The sequence below is a fragment of the Apus apus genome, chromosome 1, assembly GCF_020740795.1.
Source record: "Apus apus isolate bApuApu2 chromosome 1, bApuApu2.pri.cur, whole genome shotgun sequence".
NCBI classification, from domain to species: Eukaryota; Metazoa; Chordata; class Aves; order Apodiformes; family Apodidae; genus Apus; species Apus apus.
In genome coordinates this window covers 141,611,854-141,635,491 of record NC_067282.1, presented here as the reverse complement: position 1 = coordinate 141,635,491, position 23,638 = coordinate 141,611,854, and the positions used below count along the sequence as shown (strand labels likewise).

The window sequence follows — 23,638 nt, the reverse complement described above, 5'->3', positions numbered from 1 at the left end:
TACAATTCATTAGATGAGTGCCCCTGCAGCAGGATGAAATTCTGATGTGCATATGCCAGACGTGCCAGGCTGCAGCACCTCTTACTGAAGCTTTGACTGTGCTTTGTCCGTAACCTTTCTATTAATATCCTTTGAGTCTGAAGCCTGGCCAAGTTGTAGGGCCACCTACTGGTCCTAGCCAAGCTGGCCATTCAGGGGGGAAGGAGGAAACTTGGCAAATGAGATTCTGGCAGCTATAGTTTTTTCTGTTCCCTTGTCCTCTTACGTAAGTTGCTGGCCAGAACATCTCAGGGTGGTGCTGACTTACTTCTTGGATACCTTTGTGAAGTTACTGGCACTGTTAGGGTGCTTTGCCTGGTGACCCTGAGAAATTTTCTGTTTCAACCCTCATCCTTTCTTCTGTGGGGTTTTTCATTTTCTGTATCAATCATTTGACTTCTTCCCTGTTTTATTCTGGTTTTATTCATTAGACCCCTTGCTGTCCTAGAGTAAGTGTACATTCAGTGAGTATTTGAAAACTGGGACAAATAACTATTTAGTAGTTTGCTGACCCAGTTCTTGCTCGTGTTCCTCCTGTCTGGGCCCTTGTCCAGGAAATGAACCCAAATTCCTACCCTTCCTACTCTTAAGAGTGTGGATACTTATCAACTTGGCCATGTTTCCTTCCTGTTCTTAGGGTTTCTTAAAGAAATCAAGTGTCTTCTACAATGTCTAGAACCTCCTTCTGCAAACACAGGTCAGACAGTGACTGCATAGCATGCTGGTTTGTTTTTTTTTTTTTAAATTTTAGGTCCTGTTGTAGGACTGTATATACATGTACAACAGGCCCTTTGGTAAAAAAACAGCATTGACCGGGTCACCCTGGTAAACAGAGTTCTCTCTGGGGAAAGAATATGTTACAAGTTCAGAAGGCCCATTTGGTTTCTTTTCCTGGGGCTTCATCAGGCTTTGTAATTATATTGTTCTTTTCCTGCAACACTTTAAAGACTCACAATGCTCTTCACAGTTGCAAAAAGGGAGAAGGAATGGAGCACTCCATCCATGTTGTTATGTTCTTGTTTATTGGCAAAGAGGAAGCACGCTCGTGCATATGTCTGTGTAAATAAGTCACATGTGTAAGTAAAGCCAAGAATTTATTGCTAATATAATGGAAATCTTAGCAGTCTGACTCCAAAAATAGCCTAGATTTGATTCTTAAAGAAAAATTATGAAGAATATTGTGTTGGAGTACTTACTACAAACGGGAAAATATTCCCAACTGCAGCTAAAATTGTAAGATGCGCTTTTCCATTTCTGTCCCTTCTGGAGTTAGTTTCACCTTTCTGTTGCTTCTCTGGGTTTTTAAGTCACCAGCTTTGGGCTACTGGAGAGGATAATGGAAGGGCTTCAGCCTTGGGAGTAATTTGTTGGGTGAAATTTGTTGGGAGGAGTATGATGTCAATGTTGCCCTTTTCTTCTTCCCCCTAGGATTCACTTAGGGTTTGTTTTTGTACGTCTTCTTTCTTCATTGGCTTACAGGTCCAGTTTGTCTGATTGTTACTATATATGGTGCCTGTTATGTATGTTAGCTTCCATTTCTTTGTTATCCTTAAAGCCATGTTTCTCCAGGTTGTCATTTTTTTTAGTGAGTTGTTTGTAGCCACAGAGTCTCTGGCAGCAAGCCTGTGCCCCACCTCTTATCCCATGCCTGGACTCCTCTGATTTGCATCTTCTCTCTCCAATTCTCAGAGCCTCTGTTGCCACATTAGGCCAGTATTTCCTGACATCATTATAAATGCCTCTTTCTGGGGAGGGTAGCTGGAGGTTATATCACACCGAGCTAAACAAAAGTAAAATAAATTAGCCATAGACATTAGTCGATTAGAAAAGTTGCTGTCACAGCTGAATTGAATAAAAGGCAGGTCAAGAAGAGTTCATTCAGAGTAAGCCTGACAAGCCTTGATCTTAAGGCCTTGTAGCTCAACGTGGAGCTTATAGTCCATTGCGGGCACCAGACTATAAGGTTATGATTCCCCCTGTTCAATGTCCCCAAATTGCTGCCAGTCACTCATGAGGCTAGGAAGGGTGTTGCAAACCTTCCTATGATGTGAGGCTCCTAGGCAAGATCTAGTCAAGTGAAACTTTTTCTGTTTTATGTGAAATTATGGTTTTATTTCTGTCTTGTAATAAGGTATTTTTATAAGTGTTAATATTGTATCTATTTATTTGAGGAATTTTTGCTGAATCTCCTGTTGTCACTGTCTTATGTTGTGATTTTTTGAGTGTAAAAATAAAATTAAGGTTATTTTCCTTTAATGCTTCTGACTGTTACTCATCCAATGTTACAGCCAGTTCTCATTTTACTAAACAAGAGGTGTAGGTCTCAAATCAAAGGTAGATTTCAATTACATGCTTCAAAGTATAGGGACAGTATATTTTTCACTGGGAGTATATAAAAGTGAAGTGCTCCTCATTGCCAAAGCTTGCTTACAGCGTTTTTAAAGACTATTTCAACATCTGTTTTGGGGATGTTTTTTTGTTTTCTTGTTTTTTATTTGTTGTTTCTTCTTTTTTTTGTTTTGTTTTTGTTTTGAGCTGGAAGAGACGTGGATCACTTTCCCCCCTGCCCTCCCTATGCTATCTGGATGCATCAATAAGTGATACTGAGTTATGTAAAACATCTAATGTGTATATTCGCAGAAAGCTTCCTTGTTATTTGAAGATTAACTTGGAGCATATTTATGGTCTTAAATGATTTCAAACTTAAATTGACACTAGCATAGCTGATTAAACTGAAGGCTGCAGCTTTACTGGCAGAAACCTCTGCAGGGACCACAGTTATACTAGCAAAAATTGTGATGTTAAAGTGGTAAAACAAAACACAGCAAGATGACTTTTTGTGTTTCTTAGGTCCTGTAAATGTGTTTTGAGTTTAAGCTACATCCCTACTTCCAGGGCTTGTATGTATACAGATAATTTTTGTTAGAATTTTAGCAGTAATGTCTCAGAGTATCAGAAATAGACTGTGGATGTTTTGCTATTTCTCCTTAGTTTAGTTTTTTGAGTTATGTCAGTGATGTGTTGTAATATAGAATCATAGAATGGTTTGAGTTGGAGGGGACCTTAATAAAGCTCGTCTAGTTCCAACCCCCCTGCATGATTAGTGTTTGGTCCTGTTTCAGAATTTGAGATTATTTCAAACAATGTTACTATCAAAGAAATTTGTATCTGGAACTGTGGCACTAAATGGCAGAAGAGACTAAAAGCTCACTTAAGCTTATTTCTTAACTCTCAACAATGATTATATTTAAAAAAACCCCAAAGTAGCTTTACCTGGTCATGTCTAGATCTTAAGCCATTTGACTAAAGCTGCTTCTGACTGATGTAAATTAGATGCAGTCTAGTTGCAGTAGATCTGCCTCTTTTCATAGAATCATAGAATAGTTTGAGTTGGAAGGGACCTTCAAGATCATCTAGTTCCAACCCCTCTGCCACAGGCAGGGACACCTCCCACTAGATCAGGTTGCTCAGCCCCATCCAGCCTGGCCTTGAACGCTTCCAGGGATGGGGCTTCCACAGCTTGCATTGGCAACTTGTTCCAGTGTCTTACCACCCTCACACTAAAGAATTTCCTCCTAATGTGTAACCTAAATCTCCCCTCTTCCAGTTTTGATCAATTACCCCTTGTCTTCTCACTCCATGCCCTTGTAAAAAGTTCCTCCCCAGCTTTCCTGTAGCCCCTTCAGGCACTGGAAGACCGCTATAAGGTCTCCCTCGGGCCTTCTCCAGCTCTCTGAGCCTTCCAGTGTCGAAGGCTTTGCAGAGGTCCAGGTAGATGATGGCAGTTGTTCTTCCTTTGTCTACTGATGCTGTGCCCTGTTGTAGGAGGCCACCAAATTAGTCGGGCAGGATTTGCCCTCAGTGAAACTATGCTGGCTGTCACCAATCCCCTTTTTTTCCCACATGCCTTAGCAAAGCCTTCAGGAGGATTTGCTCGGTTTTGAGTTCTAGTGGTAAGAAAGTATCTGACAAAGATGCTGCACTGCTTTTTTGATCTTGGACTATTGCAAAGCTGTGGCTAATCTTGCCATGTTCTTGTAACATTGCTATAGAAAAGTAGCAGTTTTTTAGAGCTGTCTGACTCATAGCAAAACAACTTCAGGGTTTTTGGGGAGAGGAATATATGCTCTTTTCAACTGAAGAAATGTCGTTGTAGGTAAGTAGAGTAAGCTTTCTTTGTTCTTATTTTGTACAAGTATATGAATGCAAACATAGTTTGTAGACCAAACCTGTTGGCCACATAACAAAACACTGATGAGCAAGCTCACAACCTCATGAGTAAAGCTTATCAAGATTATCAGCAAAATTAGAGGGTAGGTACTTCCAAAAACTGGGAAGAGTGTAATGGTTTTGCAATCAAGCTTCTGAGATCTGACCAGTATATTAAAGTCAGTAATTTTGGTGAGTTTTCCATTTTGCTAAGCCAGGTGTGGTCTACAGCTGGTCAACAGGTTATAATCAAGGTTGTTTTATGTACATACCCGACAATTAAAGGGCCTGGGCTGTCAGATAACTGTCACTCCTTAGCACGTTAGGAAAACACTGCCTATAAATTGCATAAAGAATTAAAATCTTGGAGATGTAGTCCTACCCTTCCTGGCATGTTCGTGCTGCTTCTCTGAAAGTGTATTGAGCAAATTCAGTTTGCTAGTTTGATAGAAAATTACTACCTCTGTCTCCTCCCTTGGTTAACGTCTTTCCAGACTGTCAACTGGAATGTGTTGTGACAAACATCAGAACACGACAGCAATGGAAAGTGGGGCTGTTTGATGCACACCCAGGGAAGAGTGTGGCTGCCCCCTCTTGGCACCAGCCAGCCTGTAAACATACATAGTGATGAAATTTTAGGAAAGAGGTATCTGAGCAACCCAGTAAGAAGTGCTGAAGGCAGCTTTTAAAAATGCTTTCTTCCTTGAAGTTCACAGCCTGAAATGTGTGTATTCCTCTTTGGTTTCAAAAGCAAGGTGGTAGCAATTTTTTTTTTTTTTTGTACAGTTGCTCCAGGTATTTAAGCATTCTCTTGAGTTGTAAAAGATCTCGCTTCAGTTTCTAGAGAGATTCAAACAAACACTTCCTAGGAGTAGAGTGTTGTACCTGCCAGGGAAGCGGAGTGTTTACTCTGTGGATTGCAGCTATTGATCTTGATGTGTAGAGGGGTTAAATGAATGTAACTTCAGTTGAGTAGTCTGGCTCTGTATTTTAGTGCCTGTTTCTCTATCTTCACCTGACAGTTCTGTGAATTGGGTATCCTTGAGGCAGTAGATGAAAGGATATATTCTAAATTTTCACTTAAGAGGAAAGTAATGTCTAATTTCAGTCTCTCGCTTTCAGGCAGTCTGTGATCCAAAGTGTTACTAACAAAACCCAACTGCATCTTTTTGTTGTTGGCAACCATGAAGTAAGTTGGTGTGAGTAGTAATATGCCATAGAAATAAAATTGTAGAAGGGCACAAAAATGGAATGTTCCTCACTTTGAGAAACTGGGTCATCTAATGGAAAAAAAAAATGAAACAAAAGCAAGTTTTTCAGGTCTGAGCTGTGAATTTTTGTGGAATGTGATGTGAGAAGAACTTGAACTTACGTTCCTTATTTTGTACTGCTTTTGTGGCCGTTCTCTTTGCTTTAGTTTTACTCTTCAAATCAATTTACAGCCCTCATCCAGGCTGTAACAACCGGACATTGTGCACGAGGGGTGGGCCAACCTCTGACATACCACTTAACCCAGTTACAAAACTGGGGTCCAATTTGCAGTACAAATTGGACAAATGTTGTAACAATGTAATGGGATCCTCTGAAATGGACGCATTTCGTTAATGCAGGCAGGCTGCTGGCTTGTTCCCTTTCTTTGGATCCAAATACACCAGAATGTGCTTGATTGTTTGCCTCTGTGGCCTGCTGTGAAATAGCTTAGGCTGAAGTGTCCAGTGACAGTTTACAAGTTACAAAGACAGCTTTTTGGCCGCTGACCCTCTGCGGGAGTCTAATCTTTGTTTTGTAGATGTCTCTTTATCTAGGGAAATTACATCTAGGAGCAGAGGTGCTGGATTGCTTCCTCATTGTTTCTCTTTGTTAAAGATGACCTCCAAAGAATTTTTACAGCCCAATTCTTTCTTTTCCTCTAGAGTGCATTGAGGCTTTCTGTGATTTTCCTCCTTCCCCCATTCATACATACCCTTGTTTGCTTTGGTTTTGGCTGTGGTTTTGGAGCATATTTGGAATGTTTGATGGGTGTTTAACTCCTTAATTGAAAAAGACAGCTCAATCACCGAAGACTCAAAAAAGGATAAAATTTCCTTATTTCTAATTACACTCTTGGATCTTTCAATATTATTACTGTTCTGTTAACTTCTTAGCTGTGGCCTTCTACCTCAGGGTCAATTCACAAATCCATTTAAAATATATGGGTTTCTTATCTCTTCTGCTTTGCTTTATGCAGGATGAAAAAAGCCACCAACCAGTGGATACCCCATATAGTTAATAAGTGACCCAGCAAGAGTTAGCTAGGCCACGTGCATGGGTGAACCCCAACAACAGTCTTAACTCATGTGTCACGGTACCTGCTGTCTGACTTCCTCTTTCCTTACCCAGACTGCATCTTGTATTGGCACTGGTGCTTGCCTAATTTCTCCAGTAAATGGAGCAGAGTGCCATGCAGGCAGAAAGTCAAAGACTGCTACCTGCCCAAAAATACCCCAAAGCACAAAAGCACCTTGCCAACAGCTTACTGTTGATTAACTCAGTTGAGCATTGGTACTGGTGTTAGGGAGTAAGGGAACCAGATGGGTGATAGGATGGTGCCACTGTCACCTGAGAATAATTTAAGCTTTTGTGTGGTGTTATTGAATACTGTTGATGGTATTTGGGAGGGACTACTTGTGAGAGAACCTCCCTACCAGAAGATAGTAGTAGAAATACCATGTTCTTACATTTTATTTAGTGTACCTTACTTCACTCAAGGTAGCCAGAATCAACTATTTTATAGGCAAAACAATCCCCTCCATCACCCTATATACAATGTGTTCTTATAATGAACAATCTGCCTTATGGATTGTACTGGAAGTGCTTTGCTATTTGTACCTGTGCTAACAGTTCTGGAAATGGAGTTGTGCCTATTTTATTAGTGAGTCCTAGTCTAAACAACTTTGTATTTGGGAGTTATTCAACACATAGGTGGTTTACTGTTCAGTTCTACTGGCATGGTTGTAGCTGGCCAACTAGTGATGCGGTTATAGCTGTGATGGTACTTGGACACAGGCAAGGAAAAGATTGTAGGTTGAAATAGTATCTCTTACAAGGCTTTTCAGTCACTCAAGCCTTCATTAAGCCTGAATGAATGTTTTGAGAAATGGTGTAGCCTGAAATTTTCATTATGACCTTTCCTTCTTAACTAACCTCTGTTAGGGGAATGAGCTAATTTAATAAAGTTTTGTCCAATGTATATACATTACTTATGCTAGTTTAAGGGATGCTTTGAAGAGGATTAGCAAGGAAAGAGCATACAGTGGATGCCATGACCATGAATAGGAGAGTTTCTATCAGAAGGGCTGTTGATCAATGAGAGCTGAATGGAGAGGGATGCTATTTTCATTTTTCTTCCAAATAGCAGCCACAGACAGAACTAAATAGCTTTGAAGGGATCAGTCTTGTGCTGCTTATAAGAGGAACATACTGGGAAGAGCTGGATGCTGGAGAGATTACTTTGTTTAGGAATAGTGGGGGACAATCTGACCATCCCGGACTGTTTTATCTTCAAAAGAGAGTTACAGATCTCTCAAATTTAGTTAAAAACAGTTCCCCCTTAGCGTGCTCTCTTTGCTTTGCTACCATGTGGAGTTGTTTAGCTTGGATAGAAAACCTGTCCTTATGCTAGGTGAATTCTGGGAGGTTAGAAGAGCTGTATCACTTATCCTGGGGAATATCCAGGAAGATCTTACAAAAACTAGTAAGTAGCATTATCTTGTGATGCTTAAGATTGAATAAATACTCTTTCCTTTTCATCTTGAGGAGTGATAACCATGTCCTAAATGTGCTCTGTAATTGTGGACATTGACTCCTCTGATATTGCACAATTGCAGTGAACTGCTCAAATAGCTCCAAGTCTGTTTTCAGGAAGTTGATGAGTATATGTCTACGTGTAGCCTGAAAATGACACTTGACTCCTCACTGTGGGGTTGACAACTTCTGAGCTGGAGTGGGGTGGGCAGCTGGGAGTGATGACCACTTAGGCTGTTTGTAGGTTGAGTAGTGGCAGCGGCGTATTAGCCTAGTAATGCAGTCCTAATTTGTGTTTATAAGCTGTGTTTAGAATGATAGTATTAAACTGGTAAGTCCTTTCTAAAAGTTGATTTAGCCTTTAGAAATTTTCTATATTAAAAAAACCAAATAACAACCCGACAAACCAAACTCTGTAGATGCTTTTCTCAGCAGGAGCTCACTGATTGATCTAGATACTGATACTATGCATATTATATATGCGATCATTAGAGCAGGTTCTAAGTTTTACATGGCAACTTCTTTAAATGGAAGCTAATTTTGATGAGAGCTTTTAGTTTGTTTCATGCTGCAAAAAAGTTAAAGGACTTACACATAAGATTTCTAATCTCAGTGAAACAAAACCCAAACTTTTCCAAGACCTCAAGTGTTCTATAGCTTTCCCTTTTCCAGTTTTAGTTTTCTGTAGTCTTAGAGATGGAATGGAGCAATACATCTCTTAATTCACAATGTTTCAACCACTTCCTCCTGGCTAGATGCTGCTGACCATACTTAGCCTTCCTCTTCTCTTAGGAAAAGGTCATTCTAGTCATTCGAACCCTTCATTGAGTTAAGGAGTCATAGAAACTTTGTAATAGACATTAAAGACCGTCTATACCTTTCCTGTTCATGATCACAGACTGCTTTTTTTCACTTGTGAAAAATTAGGTCTGGCTATTAGAAATTCTGTGTTGGCAACACCTTGTTGCATTCAGGCATGTGTTTTTGGCTTTTGTAGTACATTTTAAAAAAATACTGAAAATCAGTAGCAATACTTTTGGACTATCTTTCTGGCTTGATTACCTTTACATGCTCAGTAATGGCAAGCATGTTTAGCACTAGAAGGATCCTACGTGAAGGACAACATGGAAACATCTTAGTTAATTGAACAATTCCACTGTAATTTCAGGAAACAACATTACTTATGCAGAGTTCTAAAGTTCAGCTCTACTGCTGAGTGCAAACCTCACTCACTGGAGGTGAAATGTATCTTTATTTTTAACCTTAGTGATTGCTTGGCAGTGAGTGCTAGTGAAGTAAATCTTCAAGGCCCGATTTAAGAAGTCTCTTGGCATTCTTGTATCTTCTTTTATTAGAAGAACATTTCGCAAGCATCATGGCCAAATGTGGTTAAGCTTGTGTTGATTGTTTCTGTGTCTCTTTGAGTATTGCTTCCACAATGTCATAGAGGTAATGTGAGGACATGCTCTGAGGCAATATAACAGGTAATGCAGCACATCAGTGGCAATTCTATGGCGTAAAGCTGGTAGAAAGAAAAAACTGGTAAAGCTTGCTGGTTAAATGTCTAATGCTAAATGTCTGATGAAACGAACTATGGCTGTTTCATCTAACTACCTGTTTGCAGTGTTGGGTGGAATATCAGGTAGGGTGTGTACACGTGTGTTTGTAACATGTTCACAAACAGTGGGAGTGCTTACTTGTACTTTTTTGGCTTTAGCTACAGCTTCAAAGTGGTACAGTGTACTGTGATGAAATTAGTCTCTTATAAGTTGCCTTTTAAATTAAGTCACTCAATAAGTTAACTTCAAACTGTAAATCTTGTTGCATTTTCTTTCTTCCCTAGCTCCATTTTGCCAAGTGACAGTGTGACAATGTCTTTGTGTTTCTTGCATAAAAATAGCGATGTGAATTGGCTGCTTGAAATAAGACAAAAACAGGCAGTTGTTCTGTTGCTTTCTAAATATTTGTTCATGGTTTTAGAGTCCACTTGCTCAACTTCTTCATTGGGCTCCCTGTGTAATGTTGTAAAACCTTGGCTTAATTCCCAAGGGGTGGTAGTGTGGCTCTCCTGTTTACCAAGTTAACAGCTGTGGCCATTTTAGATGTTACTTCTCAGATGGAGGTTACTAACCCTAAGTGGAGTTAGCAGGAAGGTGAGCATAGCATCTGCTCTTGTGTCATACTGTAAGCTTACCTTCTTGGCTGATTAAACCAGTGTGCCATACTGAACTCGGACAATTGAGGTATCATTTAGTTCTACAGAGTCTGTTACCTGCTCATTAGCAGCTGTCTCCTCTGGGAATTGCCAGACAGCTGAGGGGATATAATGTTACAAACTGCTGCAGCTAAATTAACTATAGCACTTTTGTCAGAGCTGAGAATTATCTTGCAGTGATCGTATATAAATGACATTAGTCCCTGAAAAGGAGTGTATTATTTCTTCGCTTTTTGGAGGTGACATTTTATTACAAGACTGCCAATATAAATCCCCGAGCTTGTATTTTTAATTTGCCCTCCTACATTATGGCAAAATTCAGCATATTTTATTGGGCACTAAAATTTCAATCTAGTTACGCACCCTGGCAAGTTAAAACTTGTTAAATGGATTATCTGAATGTTATGTGTTAGTCACATCTAAGTACTTAGATGCTGCAGGAATAGAATGACTCCAAGTGATTAGTACGAAATGAATAGTTTCTCATTCAGGGTGTTTCTGAACCCTCAGCTGAGCACTAATTCATTCTGATGGCTTCTGGCACTGTGATTTTTAGTGTGATCTGCCCCTTCTGCTTCCCAAGGCAACCAGTGTCAAACACGTTGGCTTGACTGGCTGTTGAAATTACCACCACACAGTGATGTAAAAGATAAATAGGTAACCAATAGTACTCCTGGATGAGGGCTCAGATTAACTGGTTGTGTCATTAGGTCATTTTCTGCAAATTTAGTTAATCTTTAGCATCTTGAATTAACCTCAGAACCTTTTTGCAGTGTTGTAAGTGTCAAATACAGTTACTCTCCTGAGTAGAAAGCATGGGCTATGGTTTTCTGCAGGAATTATGTGTTTCTGATTGCTGTGATAGAAGGAATGGTGTTTAAATGTTTGGTCTAATTCATATAGACAGGTAAGGGTACAGACCTGTTACCAGTAATTGTGAAAATGTTAATTTAAGCAAAAGAAACAGTCACTGTGTGTACTACTGCCCTCCTTGATGTCTGTCTAAAGTTTGTTGCTGCTTGAGCTGTGCTTGCTTGCTACTACTCCAGCAGCTGTACTAGTACGTTGGGTCCTGGTTTTGGTGAAGCCTGGCCCAAGGGATTGAGCTTCGGTATGAGCTTCTTACTCACTAAATGCTGATAATTATAGAACGCCTGTGATAAGTAGTTTATTTGTAAACAGGATGAACAGCCTGGTGTTTGTAACTTTGTAAAAATATATATAAAAAAATAGGAAAACATTGTTGAACTTTTGTGAATTTACTGTTTTATGGAGCTCACTTTCTGTCATCTTTCAAAGTTTTGTTTAACTTGTGCTAGGATATGAAATTATTATGTGGTCACAATAAGAGAATTCATTATCCAGCAGTGAAGAGATCTAAATAATTGATCCCATGGGAGTTTGTGCACATAGCTGTCTGGTCGCTTTTGAGCATTCTCTTCTTCCAGCCAACTCTTACATTCTTCTTTTTAACTTCAGCTTAGTTATATGAGCTGTTTGTCTTGCAGAACCAACACTTAATCAGCCAAACCGAACCAAGAGGAAGCAGAATATTTGAGAAGGCTCCCTGCATCTCATGAATGAACTAACGGAACTCGATAATGCTGGTTCTGCAGAGCCAGTTCTACGGCTCAGAAAAGGACACATGTCCGACACTGCAACAACAAAGGCAGCCTTGGAAGAGGACAGCTCTGAGCAGAGGCTTCTTTTAGTGAAGCCACCTCTGTCTTCTGACCAGGAGAATGTAAGTTATATGATTATCTGTTGGGTTTGCTAGGAAAAAAGAGTTTTGACGTAAGTCCTTCAATGCTTGAAATAAGTTCTAGAAGTGTGAATCATGAGCCTACAACCTCCTCCTGCCTGCTAAATAATTGTAATAAAACCAGAGAGATAAAAAATATTCAGTTGAATTTATGGGAACTTGGGTGACAAGATGGGGCATAACTGTAAGTTTGCCAGCATTATATTTTTTGTTCCGTCCTTAAATAAATGGACTCATAATGGTTTGTTTTCTGCTGAGATTCTGCTCTTTTCAAAAGATTTTTGTTCTGTAACTTCCAGTTAGCTGTAAGTGACTCTTGCAGTTGACTCTGGCTGAATGCAATCCAAACCTTGGCTAATTTCTATTATTTTAGAGATGAGGGCAGAAAAATCTGTTAGCAGATTGTTGGAAGAATGGCCGTACTGGATTAGATCAAATATCCACAGCACACAACACACAACTCACTCTCAACAATAGGCAGTAACAGGCTATTAAGGAAGAGTGCAAGGATAGGGAAGCATGTTGTGTTGCTTTGCTGGGACACTCTCACAGCTTTTAGTCATTGGTAGCCGACAAATTTCCTGGCAATATTTTTGAATTTTTGGAGCATAAGCCTTTGTAAATTTTAGCAGCCACAGCATCCTTTGGAGAGGCCCTCCACAGCTGAATTAGGTGTTGTATGTAAGTTGTGTCTCCAAGCATTGGTCAAAAGTACCTTCTGGTTAGAGAGTTTCAGGATTGTAGTTAGTGCATCTTCTAGGATATATATAGATAGATATCAGCACAGTTAAGTGGAAGAGGCATTCAGCTTTGGCTCACTGTTAAATTTGTCACAGCTTAATGAATTTATTGTATCAGCTCAGTTACAGTAACTGTAGTTTTAGCCAGCAGCAAAAACGTGCTGGTGCTACTTAATGCAGCCTTCAATGCAGAAGAACTGGAGTGTTGCTGTCCAAATAGCATTTACCACAGATTCTGGGTGTGTGCAGGATCACTATTGTGGTTCAGCTGATGTGAGAATGTTTATTAAGGTAGCTTAACTTCACTAGTTTGAGCTCTTACTGAATTTAGTTTCAGGTGTCCTTATAATGAGAAGTCAGAACAGGTATTCACATCTAATAAGCCAAGCCAATGCACTAGAAGTTGTACACCACTAAAACTTCTCTAGGACACTCTCACTACATTTGCAACAGCAAATGCCCAGTCTTTTTGTTCACATGATGTGGAAGGTCATAAAGCATGTGTGTAAGGTGTAAAGTGTTAGCCAACAGCTGAATTTGCTAGGCTTAGGAAAAAGAAAAATTGAGTTATACTAGCAGATATTTTGAATGTACATATGTTTATCTGGCAGTGTGTTTGGGATCATCTTTTTTGAAGGCCGTTTTCATTCTTGTCTCTGATGTTCCTTCCTGGTTGCCTACTCTTAAGTTACCTGTTGCCTGCAGATGAAAAAGCCCAAAGTAAAAGCCCATAACTGATTCTGGCCTCTAATTATTTCTGTACATTTGTTTAGCTAAATAGAATATATTTTGGATGAGCCTAATTGTTCAGTTTTAGAACTTGGGTAATAAAGGGGAGGGGAGACCATCACTCTCTACAGCTACCTGAAAGGACATTGTTGGGAGGTTGTTGCTGGTCTCTTCTCACAAGTAATTAGCAGCAGAACAAGAGGGAATGGTTTCAAGCTGCAACAGGGGAGGTTTAGACTGGAAAAAAAAAAAATTAACAGAAATTGGTCAGACACTGGAATAGGCTGCCCAGGGAGGTGGTTGAGTCACTATCCCTGGATGTGTTTAAGGGTCATTTGGATGTGGTGTTGGTGGATATGGTTTAGGGGAGAACTTTGTAGAGTAGGGATGATGGTTGGACTTGATGATCCCAAGGGTCTTTTCCAACCTGAATGGTTCTATGATACTATGATTCTATGAAAATGGTTAGAGTACTCTCTTTCTCTCTTCTGCTTTTTCTGACATTCTTGGCATGTGCTAGTGCTTTTTGTGTGTGTGTTTGCTTTCACCCTTATGACAAAAGTATGTGTTTCTTTTGCTTTGGCTCACTACAGATCATTAGCTTTTTAGTATTTGTTATGTTCTGTCTTTTCCAGTATCCTAAACTGCTGCCACAGAAATTTGTTTTTGCCATTTGTGTCTTGACCTGTATCACTGTCACTTTCTCTTCCTTATATAGCCTCCTGCTTTCTGGACTTTTTTCAGCTTACACTTTTATTGTCCTTTGTGATTTCTTGTTTTTAATACTGTGATATTTACTTTTTTTTCTTCTAAAAAGGTTTAATAATTTATGTTTCAAATGGAGCATCCCAAAACACTCTGCTTTCAAAAGCACCAATGTTAGCTTGCCAAATGGCCTTTATTATGTGACATACTGCAGTGTTCTAGGTAAACCGCAAAAAACATTACGCTGTGTATCTTTCTCAGTCTTGTATAAGCCTCAGCACAGCTGTTGCTTGAATGCTAGCTAGGATTCACTTTTTTGCTCTTCTGTGTGTTCTGACTACGTGCAACTGCTTCAGTAGAGATTACTTATTAATTTCAAAGCATGATTTTCATCTGGTTTTGAAGAGGCTTTTGTTTAGGCAACAGTGAGATAAGGTTATTGTTCTGCAGATGACAATAGCACTTGGGCACATAGGCTAAACATAGCCTTATAAAAGGCCTCCAAGTGGTGCCTGCTTGCCTAAATATTCTAATTGCTAAATACAACCATGTTGAAGCCAGTGGTAACAATCAAGGAATTTCTATGTTGAAGAAGTGGATGAGAGCTATGCAGTATCTTGATGGTAGAACAACCATGATAATTTTATATGCTTTTGTATTAATATGTATTCTAATAGATACGATACTTCCCCAAAACTTACAGGGCCTAAGACTTGAGGTAGTACTGTAAGATTGTGTGTATTTGTATCCTGTGATAGTATGGCATAGTTTATTTATTCTCTGGCCTCCTATTACCCTGTTTATATCATTGCAGCTCATTTATATAAAAACTACCCCAAACTCGCTTATACAAGATTCCTTTCCCTCTGCCTACTTATATCCACTTTCTGCTCCACTTGTAGGAGGAAGCAGTCTGAGCTCTTAAGAAGTAGTAGTTGCTTTTTCTGAATTATTTTAATAGTCTTTTCTAAGGGGGTGTGTTGAAACATACTACTGTATTGTTCAGACGTACTTTCCATCTCCTCCCCAACTTCCATTGTATACTATGTATTTCATATTTTGATGGGCCAAAATATTGACCCTCTTTAGAAATAAAGCATCTCAATGGAAAAAACATGGAGGTGGTATTAAGAAATCAAATCTAGTCCTGAAAGTTTTTTCTGAGGCTTTTGTCCCTGGCACTAGTAACCTCCTTGGCTGGTTACTAAGCTGTGAACTAAAATTACATTAAAAATTCTAATTCTACTTCCTGTAAATTGTAGCATTCACTGAATACATGTAGCAAGGATTTACTATTATATTGAGCGTTCTTATCCAAGATAATAATAAAACAGCTGCATCCTTCTGCCAGTGCTGTTCATCTGCCAATTTTATAATTATGCTTATGAGAAGATACGTATAATATAAAATCAATATCATTTTACACTTTGAGTCTCCTAGTCTGCACTTTATGCCATAATTCTTATGTTCTCTCCCAGAGTGCATATATGTGCATAGTTTATCTCCTCTTCCAAGTATCAGTTCCCAAGAATAGATACACGTTTTGCTATAATGTTTAAACACACAATTAGTGTAGTGGCAGATGAGTGGTGTACCTTCTTGGAGAAATAGTGACCATTTATCTAAACGTTAAGGATTTGATGGTGGGAAAGGGATCAGACAAGCTATATAAGTCTTCCCTTTCTTTCAGCAGTTTAAACTTTTTTTTTCCTTTATCTAGCTTGCGTGTGATGTGTATGAGCTGATAAGGCATTTTTCAGCAGGTGCTTCCCTCCTATAGCATGCTAGATTGCCCATCCTTTGGGACACAATATTTTCTGCTCTCCTACTGTTTCTGTGTCTCAACTGCTTTTTTAATTTCAGCAGTGATCATTCCTAAAGAAACCTTTCTTACTGTGGCTTTGCTAAGCTAGCACAATCATATATGCATGTGACTTTTTATAACTTGATGAACGGGCTCTTTAGCAACCCTAAAAACCTGGGCTTGACTCTTTCCTTCTTTAACCTGTCAAGTTACAGGAGGCAAGCAAACGAACCATCTTTATTCCAGTCATCAGGCTTTAATGACGATTCCTTTCATGCAGTTGAGCTGCATTGTGCAGCTGTCCTGTGCGGTACCAAAATGCACTCATGAAGTGGAGACTCTTAAGTGTTTGATAATAATACTATAAGGGTTTGGGAGGAGGTATGTGTAGTTCTCAAGTCACCTGAATGGACAGAAGAAATTTGGGCAAATACTTACCTGGATTGCTTCTCAAGGAGCGTAGGTTTTGACTACAAGTGGAACTTACCTGACCTCTGACAAATTTCATGATAGGTGCATGTAGCTGTAAGTGTCTTTCTGGAGCATAAATGCCAAAGTGTGTTGAGGGAGGGAGGCAGAAGGGTGTAACAGATTTTTCAGGTACAAAAAAAAATGTTTTGGAATAATTGGAAGGAGAGCTTTACTTGGGGCTTTAAACATGAATCACAGAACTTAAAGCCTTTTCTGTTCCAGAAGTGTGTACATATGTGCAAAAATAGACCAGAAAAATAGTTTTGGTATTGACACAAGGGTGCATGTAAATTCATGGAATTGTCAACTTGTCTTTATGATGCATTCTGTCTGAGTGGAAGAGATACAGGTGAAAGTTAAAGCCAAAGGCAGACATTTGAGCCATAAGTCTTTCTAGAAGTAGTATTAGTTTTGATTGCCTTTATTTTTTTTTTTCTTCTCAGTTTGAAACCATGTAGCTTTATTTTCAAGCTAACATTTTATTATTGGTACTTGGAGTTATGGTTTAAAACTTGGCATCTGGTTCTGTATTTGCCTTCTTCCTTTTTGTTGGTAGAGGTTGTCTTCTTTGTGTGTATAGGAGAGGCCTGGTATTACAGCATTTGAGGGCCGTCCAAAACATGTTACTTTTGTTTTAAGGCAGATTATGTTCAGAATTTGTTGTTGTGTAGAATTTATCATTTCTTCTTTTCTCTACTTTGCAGCTCTTGGGAAAGAAGTTACTTCTTTGAAAGCACATGAATAGGCATTTTACTTCAGATCTAAATATGTTAACATCTGAAGTTCTTCACTTGCTGGTCTAAGCACTGGAAGTCATGTTTATTTTACTAAGATTGCTAGTCACTGAAGTGCTTGAATCTAGTATCTTTTCCTACAAATATGTTGCTTTTTTTTTTGTATAGCAAAATCTTTTTGGATACACAGAGCAGAATATCTCCAAGTATTCTCACTTGATATGTCTATGGAGATGGTTTCCAGGCTCCACAGGCTTGAGTTGGTTGTGTTGTGATGCGTCCTTTGCTGATAGTTGATGTGCCTGGCTTATTAACAGGCTTTCAGATCTTGAATGTCTGCAGAAAAGCAGAAAGTGGTGACCTAGGCAACCACAAGTAGACAGTATTCTGCCCAGAAGGCTGGTAGTATGTGGGAAATGGCAATGTTTCTGTTTCTGCCCTATTTTCCAGAAAACTCTCGTGAATTAACATTAGAGTTGTAATAGGTTACGGCTTGTGTTGCAGCTGGGTTCAACTGTCTCCTGTTAGTCTGAAGGAGTCTTTGCTCTTTGAGAGGGGAACTGTTGGTACTCTGCCGAGTTTGCTGTCTGCCAGCTGGTTTTGTAACCATTGCTTGCTGTGCTGTGTGTTGAAACTAGGAGAGAGAGGGAGTGGTTTTGTTTGTAATTCACTGGCACAACTGTTTTCCTGGACAAGGGTTAGATTCCACAGTCTTTGCCTTTGTTCTCCTGGAGATAGTATCAGCCTGATTTGGGCAGCAGTGGGAATGTGATGGCCTTTCACAGTGACATAAGAGAAAATAATACTGTACTGGTGAGATAACTTAGATCTTCCTCCAACTGTTTTAGATTGATTGACTCTGCTCTTAAGTTCAGCAGTACACTTTCAGTCTCTCTATTTTTTTAACAGAGCATTATTTCCATAAGACCAGCATGCTTATTTTCTTTTTATGTTGTCAGGATTAACAATGACAAAGGAGCAGAATATGGCATGGGAGAATCTTCTAAAGTAGAAGCAATTTTTACAGGCTTTCCCCCAAAGTGTACTGATGAGAACATGTGGGCACTGAGCACTCTGGTCCTTGTCAAGTACTGGGCATTGGTAGAAAAATTAGTAGTTGTGACTTCTTAAGAGATTAAACAAATCCTTTTCATCTCAAGATATTTAAGGAGCTGGTTCTAATAAGGGTGTATTAGCAAGGTTGCTGACACCCAAGTGTGACTTTGTCCTAGGACTATTTGCTAAACAAATGTTAAATGTTAGTGCTTGTTTTTAATGAGTGCCAGCAAGCAGTCACCCATGACAAGTTGTATAAAACTATTTTCAAGTGCTATATTAAATGGCGTGTAGCTTTCATCAGAAGGTGACCTACAAAGGAGAAATATTAAGCTCCAGGAACCTTCAAGCACTTAACATTTTGACCAACAGGCTGAAAGGGTCTTTGGCATGGTGCTAAGGAAAGACTTTTTTTGGTCCTGTGACAGCACAAACAGTTTTGCAAACCCTGCTTAGAGGGTTAATGTAGCTGGCCTTTTGGAAACTGTGGTGTGTGTGTGTATGTTTACAAGCCTGCCAAATTAAGAGAGAATGTAAACTCTAAATGACAAAGCTGTTATTTTAAAAAATAACTTGGTATGTGCAGAAGTTAGGGGAAGTCAGGGAAACTTTTAAAGTGCTTTGCTTTTCAAGTTAATTACTTACAAACCAAAGAACACAAGCTGATGAAATTCTGGAAAATGCTCAACAGGCTTTTAGGAGAAGTAGCATGGCATGGCACCACCTATCACTTTTCCCCTTACAGAAGACCAGTTGATAAAAGTTCAGTTGACAGAATGGGCACAGAGGAATTGGTGAAAAAAGCAATCTGGATAGTAAAAAAGGATGTTACAGGACTGAGATTAGAAAAATAGTATTTTTATATTGTAGCCTTGAACCTGTCTTGGCCATTATGCTGAATGCTCTCAAGTTACTGAATCTGGCGTGCTGCCCCAAGAAACATTAAATGACTTGAATGTCATGTTAAACACTATTAATCATTCATCTGATGAGATCAAGATAAACAAGAGCAAAAACTCCAAGTCGTGTCTAGACTTTGTGACTTCAGTTTAATATGGGGGATAACGGTGGTATTGTAAGTGTAGCAACATATGTTTTCTAACTTGCATTTTAAGAAAAGTATTGTATGCAAGTCCTGAGTTGTATAATACACCATGACTCTCTTAATCAAGACATTTGCTTTTTCTGAACCATCTTGCCTGTGTTACAATGATGTGTTTGTACTGAGGCAGGGTTCTGTCAGGAGACAGATCAAGAAGAGAGTGGGGGAGCATCTATCGACAGCTGAAGGAAGCAACAAGAACATTAGAACATACTTAGACTGCACTGCTCTTTGAAAATTCCTGTGATGGTAGCTTTAGGGCACTGGTGGCGTCTTGAGGGTGAACTGGCATCACAAACAGTTGAGCTTTGAAACCTGGGACTTCATTAACTCCAGTGTTTAATACTACGTAGGTATGTGCACGGTCAGTTAGGTCCTTAAGTAACTGAATGATGACTCTGTCCAAAAAGTAACCCTAACACAGAAAAGTTTTGCCCTTTCTCTGTGTTAGGAGACTTGTATTGCAGTTACTGTTGTTACTGGTTAACGCGTGCCCTTCTGGTTCTGCATCAAATACCATATATATGCAGCCAACGAAAACTGTCAGATTTCTGAAGATGCAGTCCCAGAAACTACTGGAATTTTTGAGAGTACAGCAGCCTATTGAAGTGATCATTAGTTTAACTTTGCTTAGTCCATGTCTAGCTAGATTATTAAGCGGTATGAACACTACAAAAAGGGGGACTGCAGATCATTTGACATCCAACTGATATGCCTTGAAGAGGAACTTGGCCTTGCACATGACCCTCAGAAAGTATTCTGTAATGGATTTCACTAAAGTAGGAGCTGATCCTCCCTTTGTTTTTCTTTCACTAGCTTGAGCTCCTTAAATCCCCTGGTTTCCTGAAGCAACTTTATTATATAAGAGGAAGCTCACCTGGCAAAAATGTGTGTAATTTCTGCCAGATTAGTAAACTAATCAACCTAAGGATAAGAGGAGTGCCAGAAGCAGTGTAAAGGAAGATGAGGGTGGGCTGAGGGAGAAGAGGACCACTTTTGACAGAGTAAGCTTCTTAGGCTTCTTCCAGCCTGAGTTGTATTTCATTTTGCATGCTAAGGTACACAGATCAATGACCTTTTCTAACAAAATTGCAATCTGAAGCAATGAACAAGAGCTTGCTCTTCACCTGTGCAAGTCATAGTCATGTGCACACTCTCAAACTGTCTAGAAATCTATAAGCTGACATCAAGAAACTGCAGACCTCAAGCAACTGCACTTTACCACTTGAAGTCCAGAGAACACAAATCTCTCAAAAGTAGGAAATGGGTTTCTGGAATCTTTTTTGCTGCTGTGACTTGACTTCTGACAGGCTTTTCCGTAGTAAGGGCACTAATAAACAGTGTGTCTGTTAACACCTTTGAGAGTGATAGTATAAAAACTGTTAATCTGTATGAGAAGGATAAGCTGTTGAAGTAGACAAGAGAAGTATATTGCATTTACTGGGGCAGGTTTTACTGCAGTTTTGTCTGTAACAGGGTTGTTGGCTATGTGATCTTTTTTGGATTCAATTCAGGCAGCAAATTCTTGTACTAAATGTAAATTTTTCTCCTTTAAACTTTTGTATCATTACTATGAAAAAGTGAGATTTAATGTTAAAATAAACTTATTTAACGATGGGCACTGTGCAATTGGGCTCTTAGGTTTCTTGCTTTTGTTTGCTCGGAGTCTTGGTTTTGGCATTAAACCTCTCTCCCCATACCAAAGCACACTCTGAAATTCTTGTTTAGCAGATGATCTGTCCCTTGAAGCGTGTTGCCTGGAACTCCCTACAAAGTGTTATAATTAAGTCTATTTCTGCCTCTTTCTTTTACCTTCTTGTTCTCTCAAAAGAATCTGAAAAACTTCCTAAAACAGAGTAAGTATGGATAAACCAGTAAAACTATTTTCTTCTGGCCTTTGTCACTTGTCCTTCAGGTTTAGTTTATTCTCTGGTAGCATTATTCAACTTAGGATGTCTTCATACTTCTGTTGTATGATTTCCATCTCATTAGGTACCTGTACTGTGTTTGTTGGTAGCTTTAATACTCTCTGAATTTGAAAAGGGGGTAGGATTAAAATTTGAAGGATTTTTTCGCATTTCCATACGATTAAATGTCCAGACCCTCTAGAGTGTAAGGATACGGAAGCCATGATTTTTGATCTGTATGAAAGACTGATTCTACACATTGCTGCATATGCGCAGCAGAACAACAGCTGATGATTGCAACAAGTTGGCTTCTTACAAGTGAAAATGGGGTTTTTATTGAAAGATGCTCCAAAATGCTCTGAAGGCTTCACAGAATTGTAATTTAATTGGTAAAAATCTGAGACTGCTTTTAAAAAAAGGTTGAGTGAATTAGATGATGTTAAAGAACATCTGAAACATTAGCCAAATGAAAAACATTTTTATTTTTGCCTATGATCTAGGAAGTACAAAGGCAGAAGTTATTCTGGAAGCACTTGGTTTAGGATATACCATGCTGCCTTAAAAGTGGGAGTATTGGAATTTTGGTCTGGGCACTCATTTCTTCCATGGTGTTAGGCAGGTGAGATTTTTTTACCCATTACATTTCCCATTTGAAAATGTGATTCTTTAGGCAGAACTTGGAAATAGTTAAAAACAGGTTCCAAAGCTTATGTTGCTACATGCTAGAAGAGATAATATAGGAATCCTAAGGTAAGAAGGAACTTGTCACAGTAGAGTTTTTACAAGATACCTTTTGAACATAAAAGTGATGTTTTTTTTCCCCTCAGTCATTGTTGGAAGAATTGAAGGCCAGTAGACTTCTTCAGATTTCTGAAGAAAACTGGCATTTGTGTTGCACTCCAGCTATAGATTTCCAGCTTCCAAGGAGCACAATTTACTGTTCTTTCTAATAGGACGTTATGGGGAGGAGTCAAGAGAGGACAGACATTCCAGAACAGGCCTGCTTAGCAAGAAAAGGACTAAGAAGTTAAGCTTTAGTGTGGTGTTTTTTTTTTTTTTTTTCTTCATTGAATGCTAATTTTGCAGATTAATGGCAGGAAAGAGATAGTAAAATCAGTTCCATTTTCTGGCAGTAATCTGGACTGTCTGTATGATATGGATTCTTTTTATCACTAAAAGAAGCTCAGTAATGATTTGTTTGTAGGCACATTGCCAAAATGCAAAGATTTTGGACTAGTTCATAAATAGCTGTGCTCTTCGAGCTTTACAGTCTGTTCAAATTTAAACCTTCCCATGATTCTAGAAATGAGAGTATGTGAAGAGGGGGAAATGAACATTTTTTGGCTTTGAGTCATTGGGTAGACTGCAATGAATACAGGCTTTGATTACATAAGGGACCTTTTTTGCTTCAGTCCACCCAGTTTTATAAATTGAAGATTACTAACGTCTTCACCCCATCCCATCTGGTCATCGTGTGGTGCTGGGGGAGGGAATTCTAAGGTAGCTAAAAGGCATAGCAGTACTTCTTGTATCAAGTGCACTGGAGCTTAAGCACAAGTTTTGCCTTTCTGTAAGGTGTGGTTTTGGAAATGTAAGATTTCTTAGATTTCCAAGATTGTGCTGACTATCATGAGCATCTTATCCAGACCCTCAAGGCAGGAAGTACGGACTAGATTATCTTTAAAGGTCCCCTCCAACCTAAACTGTTCTATGTTTCTATGACCTTGAGTTAATTATTTATAATACTGAAAGCTTAGAATCCTAACCAGAGAGATCCATTAGTAGAAAAAGCCAGTAAAATTGACAGTGTGTGAAATAATGTCAGTGAGTGTCATTGAGTCAGAATGAAACCAATTTTTTTTTTATTAATGCACTTTTTGGTCCAACAGGACATGTGCCTGCTTTAAAAAGATCTTAAACCTGTTTACATCTCGGTATTGCCTGATTTCCTTTCTCAGTAGAATTAATGGGATAATCTAGACAGTGAGGATGTATTTAATACTGTCTTATACTGCTGTAGGATCTGCCTAGAGCTGATCAATATTTATATCAATCATCTGCTATAAAATATGAAATCGTTGCCCAGACTTCTCAGAGTGGGTATTGACTGGAATGATAAATGAAGTTGAGTAGACAGTGCAAGGGACATGGATTATGTTCAAAGATTAATTTAGTCAAGATAATTGTCCTAGTGTGGACAAATGTGAAGTCACACATAAAAGGCAAAGGATGTGTATTGTGTATTATGTGGCAGAAATCTGCACTCTGGCTAAGCAAAATTGGGTCAAGAACTATGTGATGGGGGACCCCTTCAAAAGGTGAAACTTCAGTGGCTACTGCAAGCCTCGGGTTCAAAAGCAAATATAAGCATGTCATTTCTCT

General features: G+C 39.1%; 1 protein-coding gene across 3 annotated transcripts in view; it reads left to right on the top strand.

Moving 5' to 3' along the window:
• Positions 1–23,638, top strand: part of ADIPOR2 (adiponectin receptor 2) — a 44,782-nt gene that overhangs the window by 10,473 nt on the left and 10,671 nt on the right. For 2 of the 3 annotated variants that reach the window (XM_051623361.1, XM_051623369.1), the window contains exon 2: positions 11,755–11,990. In XM_051623361.1, coding sequence (XP_051479321.1) covers positions 11,823–11,990 — 168 coding nt within the window. In that variant the 5' untranslated portion in view covers positions 11,755–11,822. Of the gene's footprint in view, positions 1–11,071; positions 11,154–11,754; positions 11,991–23,638 lie in introns of those variants that run through there. The other variant, XM_051623376.1, reaches the window with a different exon arrangement.